At 41.3% G+C, this 19,142-nt stretch overlaps 1 protein-coding gene across 1 annotated transcript in view; it reads left to right on the top strand.

The window, feature by feature from the left end:
- DNAJC5G (DnaJ heat shock protein family (Hsp40) member C5 gamma) overlaps positions 1 to 19,142 on the top strand; it is a 332,587-nt gene that overhangs the window by 279,126 nt on the left and 34,319 nt on the right. The window contains exon 5 of the mRNA XM_053709454.1: positions 11,483 to 11,560. Coding sequence (XP_053565429.1) covers positions 11,483 to 11,556 — 74 coding nt within the window. The 3' untranslated portion in view covers positions 11,557 to 11,560. The remainder of the gene's footprint in view (positions 1 to 11,482; positions 11,561 to 19,142) is intronic.

Below are 19,142 nucleotides of genomic sequence, written 5' to 3'. Positions count from 1 at the left end.
GTTAATCTTTTATTATGGGTTAAAGTTTTAGCTCTACTTTTCTTCACTCATATAATGTGTTAAGAGCTTTTGGAAGGGCATGGTGTTGTTTCACTATACGGCTGTTTATTACGCCGTTATTAGGAGCGGTAGGGCTGGAAAGGGGAGCTGTTTAGTTTTAATAGTTTTTCTCCGGCAGTGGAACGCACGCTTTCTGTTTGCTGCACAATTCCTGTTTGTGTCAGCTTTGCCGGTCACGTGACCCACTCTTTTGATTCGGAGAGGAGCCAGCATCATTTTTCCCCTGCATCTCAGTATCGGCTTGGTGGGGATTGCTTAGCAAGCTGGTTCCCTTGTCCATCAATATTTTTTATTTCTGTGGGGAGTTTTTGTTTAAAGCTATGGACATGGAATCTGAAGCTATTTCATTTGACAAATTGTTTTGCCCATGCAATTTTGTGACTCATGTTTAGCTACAAAGCTAAAATGTAAGGATATATTATTGCCCTCTGAGCCAAATGTTTCTCAGGATGTTGCTGTTCAGGCATTGCCACAGCTTTCTCCTTGAAGGTCCCAATCATCATTTGCATCACATACGTGCCCTGTGGTTTCTCTCGGCCTCCTGGAGGAGTTAATTTGCCTGCATAAATTGCTGCTCAGGTTTCTTCAGCAGTATCTGCAGCATTATCTGCTTTTCCTATGATAAAGGGAAAACGCAAGAGGAAAATTAGAGATTCAGATAGTAAGATTTCTGTTCCACTTTCTGCTACACAAGTTGCCCTCCCTCATAACTCAGATGAGGAGGATTCGTCGGTAGCCTCTGAGGGTGAAATCTCAGATTCGGACGGTATAATTCCTTTATCTGATACTGAAGAAGTAAACTTCAGATTTAAGCTTGAACACCTTCGTGTACTGTTAAAGGAGGTATTGGCTACTTTGGACTACTCCTGATACTTCTGTCGTCGTCAACCCTAAAATGTCTAGTAAACGTATTAAATACTATGATGTTCCTTCCCTTTGGAAGTGTTTCCTGTTCCAGACCGTGTGACAGAGATTTCACAGGAATGGGAAAAGCTAGAGATACCTTTCTCCCCGTCTTTAAAAAGATGTTTCCTGTTGCTGACTCAATTAAAGATTTATGGCACACGGTACCTAAGGTAGAAGGGACTATTTCTACTCTGGCTAAGAGAACTACGATCCCTATAGAGGATAGTTGCTCCTTTAAGGATCCCATGGACAAGAAGCTGGAGGCTTATTTGAAAAAAGATATATGTTCATTAGGGTCTTCAATGGCAACCTGCAGTCTGTATTGCCACAGTAGCAAGTGCTGCATCTTATTGGTGCGATGCCTTGTCTGAATCCGTTTTAACAGAGACTCAGTTGGAGGAGATCCAGGATAGGATTAAGGCTCTTAAACTAGCCAATTTCTTTATTTCTGATGCTAACATACAAATTATTAGACTGGGAGCCAAAATGTCTGGCTTCACTGTCTTAGCTCGCAGGGCGTTGTGGCTAAAATCTTGGTCAGCTGATGTTGCCTCTAAGTCCAAGCTTCTGTTGCCTCCTTACAAGGGTAAGACCTTGTTTGGGCCTGGTCGGGCAGAAATAATTTCTGATATTATGGGTGGAAAATGGTCTTTTCTACCACAAGACAAGAAGAACAGACCTAAAGGACTTCAAAGTAATTTTCAATCCTTTCGTAACTTCAAGGGTCCAAAGTCTTCCTCTTCAAAGCAGGAACAGTCCAAGTCTTCTTGGAAACCCAATCAGTCTTGGAGCAAGGGGAAGCAATCAAAGAAACCCGCAGCTGAGTCTAAGTCAGCATGAAGGGTCTGTCCCCGGTCCAGGACCGGATCAAGTGGGGGGCAGACTTTCCCTGTTTTGTCAAGCTTGGATACAAGATGTCTCAGATCCTTGGGCTGTGGACATAGTATCTCAGGGTTACAAAATAGATTTCTCCTACATTGGTGTATCCGGTCCACGGCTTCATCCTTGTGGGATATTCTCAATCCCTACAGGAAGTGGCAAAGAGAGCACACAGCAGAGCTGTCCATATAGCTCCCCTCAGGCTCCGCCCCCCCAGTCATTCTCTTTGCCGCTCTAACTAGTAGCATCTCCACGGGGGTGGTAAAGAGTATGTGGTGTTTAGATATAGTTTTTATTCTTCTATCAAGAGTTTATTTTAAAATAGTGCCGGCTTGTACTATTTACTCTGCAGCAGAAAGTGATGAAGATTTCTGCCGAGAGGAATATGATTTTAGCACCAGTAACTAAAATCCATTGCTGTTCCCACGCAGGACTGTTGAAACCAGAGAACTTCAGTTGGGGGGAACAGTTTGCAGGCTTAACTGCTTCAGGTATGATCAGTCATTTTTCTAACAAGACCTAGTAATGCTAGAAGACTGTGAGCAATCCCCTCTGGGATAGGTAAGCCATTTTTCTTAGACTCTGTATAAAATTATGGCTTATATTAAGGGCTCTATGCTGGTTGACACTATTGTGGGCTAAATCGATTGCTTTTTAGCATGTTTTCACTATAAATAAGGTGTTTTTTCAGACTTTAAAACACTTTTGGGGTTTTATTTTGCGCCTTGCACTTATTTGGACACCTAATCTAGTCAGAAAGGCCCCTCCACTCTGGAATGGAGAGGGAGGAGGCCTCATTTTCGCGCCTCAATTGCGCAGTTGTTTTGCCTAGGCAGTTCATGCAGCTTCACGTGGGGAGTCCAGAGGCATCAGAAAAGACTCCAGAGAGGCTTATTTCCTACTAAAATAATCCCTAAGGAAGGTAAAGGCCACAGTGGAAGCTGTGTCATAGTACTGTAGTGTTTTTAACCGGTTAATTGCTGTTATTAGCTCCGGTTTGAGCATTAAGGGGTTAATTGGTCTGAAAAATTGTGTGCAATCTTTTCAAAGCATTAAGACACTGTGGTGAAAATTTCATTAAAATCGGATGTTTATTTGATGTTTTTTTGATGTTTCAGTAATAAAGTGTGCACTTCTATTAGTTAAATACACAGTAACGTTTTTGTCAAAAATAATTTTTATTGCATTGAAGATCTGGTTAAGTCTATCAAACATGTCTGACCCTTCAGATAACCTATGTTCTGTATGTTCAAAGGCCAAGGTGGTTCCCCCATTAAATTTATGTGTGAAGTGTGCCATAGCGTCCAAACAGCTTAAGGACCGTACAATCACGCTTAAAGATATAGCCCAAGATGATTCTTTAGCTGAAGGTAGTGAGGATTAGCTCATTATCCTCTCCTTCTGTGTCAACACCAGCTATGCCCGCGCAAGCGATGCCCAGTACATCTAGCGCACCAATTGCTATTACTATGCAACAGTTAGCAGCAGTAATGGATAATTCTCTCGCAGCATTTTTATCCAAACTGCCAGCTTTTCCTAGGAAGCGTGATTGCTCAGTTTTAAATACAGAAAATGAGCAAGCAGACGCACAGGATAATTTATCTGTAGTGCCCTCACATCAATCTGACCGTTTAGGGTACCTGACTTGTTCCCTCCCTTCATCTGTGTCCTAAAGCTTTGGTATTGGTTCCCACAAGTAAGGATGAAGCCGTGGACCGGATACACCAATGTAGGAGAAAACAGAATTTATGTTTACCTGATAAATTTCTTTCTCCTACGGTGTATCCGGTCCACGGCTCGCCCTGGCATTTTGGTCAGGTTTAAATTTATTTTTTTGTAAACTACAGTCACCACTGCACCCTATGGTTCTCCTTTTTCTCCTAACCGTCGGTCGAATGACTGGGGGGGGCGGAGCCTGAGGGGAGCTATGTGGACAGCTCTGCTGTGTGCTCTCTTTGCCACTTCCTGTAGGGATTGAGAATATCCCACAAGTAAGGATGAAGCCGTGGACCGGATACACTGTAGGAGAAAGAAATTTATCAGGTAAACATAAATTCTGTTTTCAAATCTTTCCCTCTCATGGGTAGATTCCACCTCTCAAGACTATCTGCAGATCAGGTAAAAAAAAGGCATTCTTGAACTGCGTTCAGGTTCCCATCCACAGGAAGTAGGGTTAGGATTCCTAGAATTTTGTCTTTCTCCAACATTGGTGTGTCCGGTCCACGGCGTCATCCTTACTTGTGGGAAATATCTCTTCCCCAACAGGAAATGGCAAAGAGTCCCAGCAAAGCTGGCCATATAGTCCCTCCTAGGCTCCGCCCACCCCAGTCATTCTCTTTGCCGTTGCACAGGCAACATCTCCACGGAGATGGTTAAGAGTTTTTTGGTGTTTAAATGTAGTTTTTTATTCTTCTATCAAGTGTTTGTTATTTTAAAATAGTGCTGGTATGTACTATTTACTCTGAAACAGAAAAGGATGAAGATTTCTGTTTGTGAGAGGAAGATGATTTTAGCAGACAGTAACTAAAATCGATTGCTGTTTCCACATAGGACTGTTGAGATGAAGTAACTTCAGTTGGGGGAAACAGTTAGCAGACTTTTCTGCTTAAGGTATGACTAGCCATATTTCTAACAAGACCATGTAATGCTGGAAGGCTGTCATTTCCCCTCATGGGGAACGGTAAGCCATTTTCTTAGTCAAACAAACAGAATAAAGGGCTTAATATGGGCTATAAAACTGGTAGACACTTTTATGGGCTAAATCGATTGCTTTATTTGGGCATTTTATTCATGTTTATGCTGATAATTCACATTTATAAACTTGGGGAACGTTTATTAACGGCAGGCACTATGTTAGACACCTTTTCCAGTCAGGGGGCCTTCCCAGTTGTAGGCTGAGCCTCATTTTCGCGCCATTACTGCGCAGTTGTTTTTTGAGAGCAGGACATGCAGATGCATGTGTGAGGATCTGAAAGTAGCTGGAAAAGTTTCTAGAAGGCGTCACTTGGTATCGTATTCCCCTCTGGGCTTGGTTGGGTCTCAGCAAAGGCTATAGCTGGGACTGTATAGGGGTTAAATTTGTAAACGCCTCCGGTTCCGTTATTTTAAGGGTTAAAGCTCTGAAATTTGGTGTGCAATACTCTTAATGCTTTAAGACACTGTGGTGAAATTTTGGTAATTTTTGAACAATTCCTTCATACTTTTTCACATATTCAGTAATAAAGTTTTTTCTGTTTAAAATTTAAAGAGACAGTAACGGTTTTGTTTTAAAACGTTTTTTGTGCTTTATTGACAAGTTTAAGCCTGTTTAACATGTCTGTGCCTTCGGATAAGCTATGTTCTATATGTATGAAAGCCAATGTGTCTCCCCATTTAAATTTGTGTGATAATTGTGCCATAGCGTCCAAACAAAGTAAGGACAGTACTGCCACAGATAATGAAATTGCCCAAGATGATTCCTCAGATGAGGGGAATAAACATGATACTACATCATCCCCTACTGTGTCTACACCAGTTTTGCCCACGCAGGAGGCCCCTAGTACATCTAGCGCGCCAATGCTTATTACCATGCAACAATTGACGGCTGTAATGGATAACTCCATAGCAAATATTTTATCCAAAATGCCTACATATCAGAGAAAGCGCGATTGCTCTGTTTTAAACACTGAAGAGCAGGAGGGCGCTGATGATAATTGTTCTGTCATACCCTCACACCAATCTGAAGTGGCCATGAGGGAGGTTTTGTCAGATGGGGAAATTTCAGATTCAGGAAAAATTTCTCAACAAGCTGAACCTGATGTTGTGACATTTAAATTTAAATTAGAACATCTCCGCGCACTGCTTAAGGAGGTGTTATCTACTCTGGATGATTGTGACAACTTGGTCATTCCAGAGAAATTATGCAAGATGGACAAGTTCCTAGAGGTTCCGGTGCACCCCGACGCTTTTCCTATACCCAAGCGGGTGGCGGACATAGTGAATAAGGAGTGGAAAAAGCCCGGCATACCTTTTGTTCCCCCCCCCTATATTTAAGAAATTATTTCCTATGGTCGACCCCAGAAAGGACTTATGGCAGACAGTCCCTAAGGTTGAGGGGGCAGTTTCTACTCTAAAAAAACGCACTACTATTCCTATCGAGGATAGTTGTGCTTTCAAAGATCCTATGGATAAAAAATTGGAGGGTTTGCTTAAGAAGATTTTTGTACAGCAAGGTTACCTTCTACAACCCATTTCGTGCATTGTCCCTGTCACTACAGCAGCGTGGTTCTGGTTCGAGGAACTAGAAAAGTCGCTCAGTAGAGAGACTCCATATGAGGAGGTTATGGACAGAGTTCACGCACTTAAGTTGGCTAACTCTTTTATTTTAGATTAGCTAGATTAGCGGCGAAAAATTCAGGGTTTGCAATCGTGGCGCGCAGAGCGCTTTGGCTAAAGTCTTGGTCAGCGGATGTGTCATCCAAGACAAAATTGCTTAACATCCCTTTCAAAGGTAAAACTCTATTTGGACCAGAATTGAAAGAGATTATCTCAGACATCACTGGGGGAAAGGGCCACGCCCTTCCACAAGATAGGCCTTTCAAGGCCAAGAATAAGTCTAATTTCCGTTCCTTTCGCAATTTCAGGAACGGACCGGCCTCTAATTCTGCATCCTCTAAGCAAGAGGGTAATGCCTCACAACCCAAACCAGCCTGGAAACCGATGCAAGGCTGGAACAAGGGTAAGCAGGCCAAGAAGCCTGCTGCTGCTAACAAAACAGCATGAAGGAGTAGCCCCCGATCCGGGACCGGATCTAGTAGGGGGCAGACTCTCTCTCTCTTTGCTCAGGCTTGGGCAAGAGATGTTCAGGATCCCTGGGCGCTAGAAATAGTTTCTCAGGGTTATCTTCTGGAATTCAGGGAACTACCCCCAAGGGGAAGGTTCCACATGTCTCACTTATCCTTAAACCAAATAAAGAGACAGGCGTTCTTACATTGTGTAGAAGACCTGTTAAAGATGGGAGTGATACACCCAGTTCCAATAAAGGAACAAGGAATGGGATTTTATTCCAATCTGTTCGTAGTTCCCAAAAAAGAGGGAACTTTCAGACCAATTTTGGATTTGAAGATCCTAAACAAATTTCTCAGGGTACCATCGTTCAAGATGGAAACCATTCGAACGATTCTACCCACTATCCCGGAAGGTCAATTTATGACTACCGTGGATCTAAAGGATGCGTACCTACATATTCCTATCCACAAAGAACATCATCAGTTCCTAAGGTTCGCCTTTCTGGACAAACATTACCAGTTTGTGGCCCTCCCATTCGGGTTAGCCACTGCTCCAAGGATTTTCACAAAGGTTCTAGGGTCCCTTCTAGCGGTTCTAAGACTGAGGGGCATTGCAGTAGTACCTTACTTGGACGACATTCTAATTCAAGCGTCGTCCCTGTCTAAAGCAAAGGCTCATACAGACATCGTTCTGGCCTTTCTCAGATCACACGGATGGAAGGTGAACATAGAAAAAAGTTCTCTGTCTCCGTCAACAAGAGTTCCCTTCTTGGGAACAATAATAGATTCCTTCGAAATGAGGATTTTTCTGACAGAGGTCAGAAAGTCAAAACTTCTAAGCACTTGTCAAGTTCTTCATTCTGTTCCACGTCCTTCCATAGCGCAGTGCATGGAAGTAGTAGGGTTGATGGTTGCAGCAATGGACATAGTTCCTTTTGCAAGAATTCATCTAAGACCATTACAACTGTGCATGCTCAAACAGTGGAATGGGGATTATACAGACTTGTCTCCAATGATTCAAGTAGATCAGAGGACCAGAGATTCACTCCGTTGGTGGCTGACCCTGGACCATCTATCCCAGGGAATGAGCTTCCACAGACCAGAGTGGGTCATTGTCATGACCGACGCCAGTCTAGTGGGCTGGGGAGCGGTCTGGGAGTCCCTGAAAGCTCAGGGACTATGGTCTCGGGAAGAGTCTCTTCTCCCGATAAACATTCTGGAACTAAGAGCGATCTTCAATGCTCTCAGGGCTTGGCCTCAGCTAGCAAAGGCCAGATTCATAAGATTCCAATCAGACAACATGACGACCGTTGCGTATATCAATCATCAGGGGGGAACAAGGAGTTCCCTGGCGATGAAAGAAGTGACCAAAATAATTCAGTGGGCGGAGGATCACTCCTGCCACCTATCTGCGATACACATCCCAGGTGTGGAAAACTGGGAAGCGGATTATCTGAGTTGTCAGACATTCCATCCGGGGGAGTGGGAACTCCACCCGGAGATCTTTGCCCAACTAACTCAATTATGGGGCATTCCAGACATGGATCTGATGGCGTCTCGTCAGAACTTCAAGGTTCCTTGCTACGGGTCCAGATCCAGGGATCCCAAGGCGACTCTAGTCGATGCACTAGTAGCACCTTGGACCTTCAACCTAGCTTATGTATTTCCACCGTTTCCTCTCATTCCCAGGCTGGTAGCCAGGATCAAACAGGAGAGGGCCTCGGTGATCTTGATAGCTCCTGCGTGGCCACGCAGGACTTGGTTTGCAGACCTGGTGAATATGTCATCGGTTCCACCATGGAAGCTACCTTTGAGACAGGACCTTCTTGTTCAGGGTCCATTCGAACATCCAAATCTGGTCTCCCTCCAGCTGACGGCTTGGAGATTGAACGCTTGATTCTATCAAAGCGTGGGTTTTCATATTCTGTGATAGATACTCTGGTTCAGGCCAGAAAACCGGTAACTAGAAAGATTTACCATAAAATATGGAAAAGATATATCTGTTGGTGTGAATCCAAAGGATTCCCATGGAATAAGATAAAAATTCCTAAGATTCTCTCCTTTCTACAAGAAGGTTTGGAGAAAGGATTATCTGCAAGTTCTCTAAAGGGACAGATCTCTGCTTTATCTGTCTTACTACACAAAAGACTGGCAGCTGTGCCAGATGTTCAAGCATTTGTTCAGGCTCTGGTTAGGATCAAGCCTGTTTACAGACCTTTGACTCCTCCCTGGAGTCTAAATCTAGTTCTTTCAGTTCTTCAAGGGGTTCCGTTTGAACCCTTACATTCCATAGATATTAAGTTACTATCTTGGAAAGTTTTGTTTTTGGTTGCTATTTCTTCTGCTAGAAGAGTTTGAGTTATCTGCTCTGCAATGTTCTCCGCCCTATCTGGTGTTCCATGCAGATAAGGTGGTTTTGCGTACTAAGCCTGGTTTTCTTCCAAAGGTTGTTTCTAACAAGAATATTAACCAGGAGATAGTTGTACCTTCTTTATGTCCGAATCCAGTTTCAAAGAAGGAACATTTGTTACACAATTTGGACGTAGTCCGTGCTCTAAAATTCTATTTAGAGGCTACAAAAGATTTCAGACAAACATATTCTTTGTTTGTTGTCTATTCTGGTAAAAGGAGAGGTCAAAAAGCGACTTCTACCTCTCTTTCCTTTTGGCTTAAAAGCATCATCCGATTGGCTTATGAGACTGCCGGACGGCAGCCTCCTGAAAGAATCACAGCTCACTCCACTAGGGCTGTGGCTTCCACATGGGCCTTCAAGAACGAGGCTTCTGTTGACCAGATATTTAAGGCAGCGACTTGGTCTTCACTGCATACTTTTGCCAAATTTTACAAATTTGATACTTTTGCTTCTTCGGAGGCTATTTTTGGGAGAAAGGTTTTGCAAGCCGTGGTGCCTTCCGTTTAGGTAACCTGATTTGCTCCCTCCCTTCATCCGTGTCCTAAAGCTTTGGTATTGGTTCCCACAAGTAAGGATGACGCCGTGGACCGGACACACCAATGTTGGAGAAAACAGAATTTATGCTTACCTGATAAATTACTTTCTCCAACGGTGTGTCCGGTCCACGGCCCGCCCTGGTTTTTTAATCAGGTCTGATGAATTATTTTCTCTAACTACAGTCACCACGGTACCATATGGTTTCTCCTATATTTTTCCTCCTGTCCGTCGGTCGAATGACTGGGGTGGGCGGAGCCTAGGAGGGACTATATGGCCAGCTTTGCTGGGACTCTTTGCCATTTCCTGTTGGGGAAGAGATATTTCCAACAAGTAAGGATGACGCCGTGGACCGGACACACCGTTGGAGAAAGTAATTTATCAGGTAAGCATACATTCTGTTTTTCTCCAGAAAGGTCTGGAGAAAGGAATGCCAGTCTGTTCTGAAGGGTCAGATTTCTGCTCTATCTATTTTGTTACACAAGCGTCTGGCGGATGTGCCAGATGTTCAATCTTTTTGCCAGGCTCTGGTCAGAATCAGGCCTGTGTTTAAACCTGTTGCTCCTCCTTGGAGCCTTAACCTTGTTCTTAAAGTTTTGCAGCAGGCTCCATTTGAGCCTATGCATTCCATAGATATTAAGTTATCTTGGAAGGCTTTGTTTCTTGTTGCTATCTCTTCTGCTCGGAGAGTTTCAGAACTCTCGGCTTTGCAGTGTGAGTCACCTTACCTTATCTTTAATGCGGATAATGCGGTTCTTCGTACTAAGCTGGGTTTTCTTCCTAAAGTGGTTTTGGATAGAAATATTAATCAGGAAATTGTGGTTCTTTCTCTATGTCCTAATCCTTCTCATAAAGAACGTCTGTTGCACAACTTGGATTTTGTGCATGCTCTAAAGTTCTACCTACATGCGACTAAGGATTTTCGCCAGTCTTCTGCCTTGTTTGTTTCTCTGGAAAGCGTAAGGGTCAGAAGGCTACTTCTCTTTCCCTCTGGTTGAGAAGTATAATTCGTTTTGCTTATGAGACTGCTGGTCAGCAGCCCCCTGAGAGAATTACAGCTCATTCCGCAGTAGTGAGCTACATTTAGTTTAATGGAGCGATCGGGCCGGGTGTTTTTCTAGACAGCATGCCCAGATGCGCTAAGGAAAAAAACAGACCCGCTCATTAGAGCAAGGAACGGCGGTCTGTAAAATTGTAAGTTATAAAATATTGCAGCAATATTTTGATGTAGAAAGTTAGCACTAATATAATGTTATATAATTCTGTACTATGTGCAGAATTAATTTACATTATTTTTTAGGTTTCCTGCCCCTTTAAAGAACCACTATATACAGTAGAATTGCACCATTAACACGTGCATAAGAAAAAGGGAATGCAATAACTAGCTGAATTTTGAAAAAAGCAGTCGATATTTTTTTTGGCCAAATTTATTTTTTTCTCCCATTTGCCAGCCCCCTGAAGAATGTGACATTAGCCAATGACAGACTACTATACGTATACTCTGTGAGTTTGTGCACATGTTCAGTTGGAGCTATAAAAAGATTGTGCAAAATTTCATAATGGAAGTAAATTTGAATCATTCTTAAAATTGCTGCTTTTTCTGAATCACAAAAGTTTAATTTTGACTTGAGTGTCCCTTTAAATGAGATATAGAATTCACAGATTTGCTGAAAGTTGTTGATTGTGTTAAGCTAAACTGTGTTAATGAATTTTATTTTACCAAAGTGTAACAAATTGTAAAATAAAGTTTATTAATTACTGTTTAATTTGTCAATTCCTTATTTTCTTTAAATAAAGTTTGCAGTAGTGTATTATCTGTAATATGTTCCACTGTCCACCGCTTCTTGTTATATTTGAGTAGTTTCCGATGGTTCACATGATGTTTACTTGTTATAAATGCAACTGTCTCTTTTTGCTTTAACAGGTGAGGACACAATAAACGTTCAGCCCACTTCAGGTCCTCCCATTTACCCTGAACCAACCCAACAGAAGTCCTAACACTGTAAGTGCTTTTACTCTCAGCATTCGCTCTCACTTGGGGCTCAATGATATAGCCTTGTCAGATCAGACGTGGTTTTTCTCACCGACCCTCACAGATGCTGCCCTGGTGGAATGATCGTAAAAAAAGGGGCAGTCCCTGCCAGTAGCGAGATGGCTCAAATTAAAAGTATGGTGAGGTTTAGGGATAGGAATTGCTTCGCACCATGGAGGGAAGTAAACAGGGGGTGCACTTTTAAAATGCAGTCAATATAAATCAAATTACATTGCTTTCTGCATATAACATCTTACAATTGCTTATATTTTCACATGCATATGTTTGTCTATTGGGGTTATAAGTATTGTGAGAAAAGCTTGCCACCTTTTAACTGCCAAGAAAAATTTGTGCTATCTGTAGTGAGAAAATCTTTACAGAATTATGCTGGGATTAGAGAGACAATCTGTGCGAATTTGTGTGTGTTTTGCACATCCAGTGCACTAAAATAACTACTTACGCTGCACATATTTAATACGCTTTATTCCTGTATAATTTCCATACAAATTTTATATTTCCTTCTAAATACAGAGAGAGTCCACAGCTGCATTCATTACTTGTAAGAAATACTGAACCTGGCCACCAGGAGGAGGCAAAGACACCCACCCAAGCTAAATGCTTAAATACCTCCCCCTCTTCCCTCATCCCCCAGTCATTCTTTGCGTTTCGTCACAGGAGGTTGGCAGAGAAGTGTCAGAAGATTTCAGAGTAGTTCCTTAGGAAGGGTATCTACCCTTTGAGATGGGACTGGAGTTTTAAGTAGTCTTGTCAGCCTCTCAGTGAGAGCATTGATGAAAGTTAGAGTCTGGAGATGCAGGGAGAGTCTTTCTGCGAAACCATCCAGACTCATATTAACAGCTCCTAAGCAATCAGTGTTGATGAGTTTCGCTGCCTGCTTTTCTTCACTCAAGTCCATGTCAGAAGCAACGCTACAGTCTGTCAAACTTGAAGGACCGTGTTTTCTGTTCCACTGCATCGATTCCGGTAAGATCGTTTTATTTTTTTATACATATGTTAACGATAGAAGACAGGGTCACAGTGGGACTCCTTTTATCTTTATGGAATCAAGGTTTAATATCACCTGAGGGGGATTATTGATCAGTGGGGTTTATTCATATTTGTTATGTGATTTTGGCTGCTTTATGTGTAGGAGAAGTTTGGGTTCATAGACTGATACGGAACGTACATGTTATTTTAATTTCATTCATATTTGACAGGTGCGCAGTTCTATTAAGCTGACGTGCTTTTACTTAGCAGGGGTGGTCCTGCATGACGTACTGTGTGACCTGTAGTGGTCACGTTTTTTTTTTCCCTTTCATTTCCTATTCCTGAGAGAGTGTCTGCGGCGAGGAGCGAGTTTCTCTATCTGTCTGGGTCATAGGAGGTGGTGAGTGCCCCAGCCATTGGGGGGTATAAGATGCCAGTTGTTGTTTCTATAATTTAAATTAGACGAGTTATGGAGGATTCTGATTATTTAGAGGGGGATCCCTCTAATACAGAATTTGATACCTGTGTATATTGTGAGGAGGCCCGGGTAGTCCAGCCCTCACAATTATGTTCCGTATGCCGCAACAGGGTGTTCTCATTAACAAATGTTGAGATGTTGGAGACCACTGAGCTGTCCGCCTCTGAGGATTCCTCGTCCCGTGAGGTGTGTTCTCTAGATTCTTCTGTTCCTACACATGCAGTTTCCCGGGTACCGCTGCTCCTTCGTCTGAAGGGGGCTTTTTTCCACCAGAGGTTACTGCGCAGTTCCGCATGGCCATCTCTACGGCCTTAGCGATTTTGACTCTTCCTGTTACGGGCAAGCAAAGGGTTAATCCATGCACTCCTGCCCAGAGACCATCGTATAAATTGACGATTGTATCCAATCAGTCATCTGGGGATGCGGTTCCCTCTGAGACTTCAGAGGTAGGACCTCCACGGTTGGAGTCTGCTGATTTGATTCCTCTGACTGAAAAGTATTTAGCATTTAGAATGGCACGCCTGTGCTTGCTTCTGAGAGAAGTTTTGGCGACGTTAGAGGTTCCTAGTACTGATCCGTCAGTCAAATATCAGTCTTCTAAATCAGATAGCGATCTTGATTAGACGAGTGAAGGATGGAAATCTCTCTCTCTCTCTCTCTCTCTCTCTCTCTCTTTCTCTTTCTCTTTCTCTCTCTTTCTCTCTCTCTTTCTCTCTCTCTTTTTCTCTCTCTTTCTCTCTCTCTTTTTCTCTCTCTCTTTCTCTCTCTCTTTCTCTCTCTCTTTCTCTCTCTCTTTCTCTCTTTCTCTCTCTCTTTCTCTCCCTCTTTCTCTCTCTCTTTCTCTCTCTCTTTCTCTCTCTCTTTCTCTCTCTCTTTCTCTCTCTCTTTCTCTCTCTCTTTCTCTCTCTCTCTCTTTCTCTCTCTTTCTCTCTTTCTTTTCCAGGATATTTTTTTTGTTTAGAGCTCTTGGTTGTTGTAGAAACTCTTTTTAGTAAGACGGTTCGTCATATGGGATATTAGATACTGACGATTTACGTTGTCGCGATTTCTAGAGACTTCCTGTGGAAGCATCTCGGTCTCAGTTCGAGGTGATGGTTCCCTCAATATTTTCAAGACAGATTTAAGCCATGGAGCTTATACTTCTTTTTGTTTTTTGGATTATTCTCAGTCTTCTAGCATAAGCTGGAACTTCAGAATTTTCTGTTTAGTCCTTGAGTTGCTCTGGCAGATATGTCGGTTAAGTCTACTCTTTCCTTCTACTCGAGGAGTTATTTCTAGCTATTCCGGTCCAGACACAGCAGATCCATCTATCCTAGATGACAGGAAGGACCTGATTTAGGTACTATCTTGGATAGGCGTTTGATTCTGGATCATATAGGTTCTGGGGGTCTAGAGGCCGGAGCTAGGCTTCTCATCCTGCCTTTCTGGGCAGTTTTTCTTCTCTTGATTTAGTCTTGCTGCAGAGAAAGGGAAGCTTTTCAGGTGACTTTTGGAGTCCTTGTCCCGGTACCTATCGCAGTGTGAGAATATTTTCATACCACTGTTGTTTCATGGTCCAAAAAGGGAGGGGTCTCCCGTCCTATTTGGGTTCTATGGTACTTAAGTAGATTTCTTCTATGATAAGCGCTTCTAAGCATTCTGAAGCCCATTTCCTCTCAGAGTACAGTGTTTGTCAGAGGGATGTGAAGAGAGTATCGCCTATTGATTTTATGGTTTCCCTCGCGGGAAATCTTTTCAAGGATTCTCTGTTATCGGTCGTAGGGATTCATCTCCTACCTCCCTTTTCAGATTGATGATATACTCTTATATACCATTACCTCTGCTGATAGTTTTCAGTACTGGTTTGGCTATCTGCTATATGTGGATGGGTGTCTTTCGGTAAGTATGTATAATTTTTTAAGACACTCTCAGCTATGGTTTGGTGCTTTATGTATTAATATAAAGTTTTAAATATATGTATTTTACTTATATTTGCCATGAGTCAGGTCTATGTGTATTTCCCTTTGCAGTCTAAACAGTTTCAGTATAGAAATGCTGTTTTTTATTGCGTAATTTTTGGCGCAAAGTTGCGCCTTAGCGCAAATTTTGTAGCTTACTTCGTCTTTGTTGACGCTAGTTGTTTTGGCGCTAAATCGCGTTTGTTGTGACGCGAGTTGTCATTTCCTGGTGATAGTTTTGCGCTAAATTTTTTTAATTTCTTTTTGCGGAATGCGTCATTCTTGGCTCCAAATTTTAGTTATTTTACCCCTCTCCCTCTATTGCTCGCTATTATGCCTGCTTTTGTTTTTCTCTACTGAAACTGTTACATTGTGCCTAATGTTATTTTTCTTTTTCTGTTACATTTTGCAAAATGTCTCATTCTGATCCTGAATCTGATGTTACTGTAGAAACTATGATGCCCTGGAACACAATTCTACAAAGCTAAGTGTGTTCTTTTCATTTTTTAAGCTGTTATTATTTCTTCAGCTCAATTATGTGGCATTTATTTATCTTGTTTTATGCTAGCAATGTTTCTACATGTACAATAACATTTACTGTTTTTACATATTCAGTTCATGTACTTGATTTCATCTGCAAACATCACATGTTGTTGCTTATATCATAAAAGGTTATGACTGCTATTATGCCTTTAAGTAAACTTACGAGGTCTTTTCAAAATTGGTAAGATTTAATTAATTTTGTTCTGACCGACAGCATATTTGAATTCTACTGATTTCTTTGGCTCAAAGGATCCTGTATCAGTCAGTTTGTTAAAATTTTCCTTATTTTTTATTTGAACATTTTTTGTTCTTTAAGGAAATTTTTCTATTTATAGCTTTTAGGAGTCTAGTCCTCCTATTAACTATGTTAATAATCCTTTTCAAATCTTGATTTTAACATTTTTGCTTTTGAGGTTTTTTTTCTATTCCATATACTATCTGTATTATAGTCTAGAGCAGAGCTTTCCAAACTTTTCATGTTAGGGACACACTTTTTAGACCTACATAATTTTGCGACACAGTAATTCAGTTGTACTGGCCAACAGGAGGTTAAACTAACTTGTTTTAAGAGATACGGACACATATATAAATTATATAATAACAAAATGTATTTACAAGTAACAGTATGTATGTGCAAGAATAAAAAAAACGTTTAACACCAATAGCTACTTACTATTTTAATGGGATGTATTAGGTTGATGGGATGAACACAATATCTGAATATTTGGTGGAATATTAGATAAAGACACTCGCATTTAATCATCAAGCATTTTTATGCTTCCCCTTTCTATCCATATATCAAGAGCAGGAGCAGCAATTCACTACTGGGAGCTAGTTGCAAAAAAAACCCCACTGACTTCAGCTCAGCGTTTAAGCTGCCGCCCTCAGAGCTCTGCGAGTCCGATTGACTACTGCCCGTGCTGCAAACAGACTGTTGTCCCACTCACAGACTACACATGCAGTCAAGAGCCAATTAAGGAGACTACACGTGCAGTCAGGAGCCAATGTGCCGCCAAAGCCGTCAATGGGAATAGTTTCAGTTCCCACTGAGCTGCGCCAATAGGTTAAGATGATCTGTGACCCCCTAGGTATCAATCACGTGTCAACCATGTGATATGCGTAGCAGCCAGGCAGAAAGTCAGAAACCAAAAAAAAAAATGTTTAAAAAAATGTAATTAAAAAAAATTAGTGCTGAAGCAGGGACACACCTACACACTGCTGCCGACACACTAGTGTGTCCCGACACACAGTTTGGAAAGCACTGGTCTAGAGAATGGTTATTCTGATTCCCTCTTGGGACTGTACTACTATTTCTAAGGAAATTGGTACTTGTTTTCAGGATTCTTTAGAATTTGAATATAACCTTATTAGAGCATATTCACGTACTGTTTATATTTTTAACTCGGCTTTATCTGTGGCTGACATTACTGTTACAGTTAGCATAAGCAGTTTCATATTCTCAAGTATATAACGCTTTTTATTTACTTTAGATGTATTAGTTTAATTATGTTTACTATATTTATTATTATGATTTCAAATATATTTTATTATCTCTATCTTGTTGGGATAATAATTTGTTTGATTTCTATTATATTTCTGGAGGTTTAGAGTTTTTTTCTGCCCTACTTTTAGTCCGGTGTTGTAGATCAGTTGGTGAATGTCCTGACTACAAACGCTTGTTCTAGATCTATGGGTCATAGATTTATTTTCTGGCAGGTTTAATACAAGCCTTTGGCCTTTGAGGTCAATTTATTGTGTACCATTTATTTGGGTAATAATAACTACTGTTTTTTCAGCTGCTAATTTGGTTAACTCAGAGTGTAAGCACTGAAGAAGCGTTTTGTTGTATCCATCTGGGAGAAAAACGCTATATAATTACTAGTTATTAGACTGCATGAAGGTGCGTTTCTCAAACCAGTCCTTCTGGTGGGGGGCAGATTAAATTCTATATTATTCTTAGGGTTTGAATAGATTTTTAGAATGAGACCTTCTATGTGAAGAATCGTTCTTTCTTAGTACACTCTGTGAATTTAGTTTCATGAGTGATTATTCCAGTTCTTTTTGCTGGAACAGGATTTGGGTTTCTATTCAATTCTATTCTTTGTCCCTAAGAAGAAAGGTCTATTCCGTCCATTCTTGGATCTAAAGACTTTTATATTGTCTTGTTAGAGTCTCAACTTTTAAGTTGACTATTATAAGGACTATTATGCCTTTTTGTTAAGGTCATTTCATGTCCACTTCATTTTTCAGGATGTTTATTTAATTATTTCATTCTGACCACTTGTGGATTCTAAAATTTTCTTTTTAAGCTTTACCAATTTGCCACTTTTCCATTTGGTTTAGTGACAGCTTTATGAATCTTTTCAAAGGTTCTTGGTGCCCTTCTTCTGTCTTCAGACAGTAGGGTATTGTGGTGCTTCCCTATTTGGATGGTATCTTGGCATTAGCTTAAACTTTTCTTTTATTAAAGCCAGACAGATAGCTCAGCATGCTAATGCACTGTGGCTGAGCTCTGTAGCAACCTCATAACTGCGGCATCGGGCGTGGTTCCCTTTGCTCATCTTTCATCTGAGATCTCTTTTTGCTTTGCATACTGAATCAATGATATAGGGATTTTTTTTAGATATGACAGTTGATATTTTTTAATCCTAACACTCTTCTCTCTGTGTTTTGGTGATTAGTCTATCATCATTTTATTCAAGGGGCCTCCTTTTGTTCGTCCTTCCTGGACTGTATTCTTAATGGATGCAAGGTTTACAGGTTGGGGAGCTGTCTGAGGGTCTTTTGACAGCACAAGGGGTTTGGAAACTTCAAGAGGCGAGGTTTCCAATCGATATTTTAAAACTCTGTGCTAATTTTTCAGGCTAGGCCTCTTTTAGGAGAGAATTTTTTCATTTTTTGCTTTCAGACAGACAGTATCACAACTGTGGCATATGTCAATCAACAATAGGGACTTGTAGTTCCTTAGCAATTAAGAAGTATCTTGAATACGTTCTTAGATGGAATTCATCTCCTGTCTATTTTCTATGATTTTAGACATTTAGCAGGTGGATTATCTCAGCCGTCAGTCTTTACATCCAGGAGAGTGGTGTCTCTATACAGACGTGTTTTCCCAGGTACCTTTTAAGGTCCAGGGATCCTCAGGTGGAGATGGTGGATGCATTAGCAGTGTATTGGTTTTGCAACCTGACTACATCCTTCCGCCTCTGTTTTTTTCTTCCAAAGGGGATTTCCAAGATCATCGTGGAACAGTGTCATGTGTTTCTGATAGCATCAGCATGGCCTCACAGGTTTGGTATGTGGATCTTGTTCAGATGTCCAAGTTGCCATCCTTGGCAGCTTTCTCTTTGGCCCGCCCTCTTGTTCTAGGGGCTATTTTTCCATCGGAATCTCAAATTACTAATTTGGGGCTATGGAAATTGATTAGTGTTTAGTCATAGAGGTTTCACTGACTTAGTTTTTATCGCTATGTTGCAGACTTATAAGTCTGTTTCAAAGAACATGTATTATCAGGTTTGGAAAACCTATATTTCTCTTGTTAAGTGTATCCAGTCCACGGATCATCCATTACTTGTGGGATATTCTCCTTCCCAACAGGAAGTTGCAA

The sequence above is a fragment of the Bombina bombina genome, chromosome 4 (assembly GCF_027579735.1).
Source record: "Bombina bombina isolate aBomBom1 chromosome 4, aBomBom1.pri, whole genome shotgun sequence".
NCBI classification, from domain to species: Eukaryota; Metazoa; Chordata; class Amphibia; order Anura; family Bombinatoridae; genus Bombina; species Bombina bombina.
The sequence above is the reverse complement of the archived record's forward strand: the minus strand, read 5'-3'. Positions and strand labels throughout refer to the sequence as shown.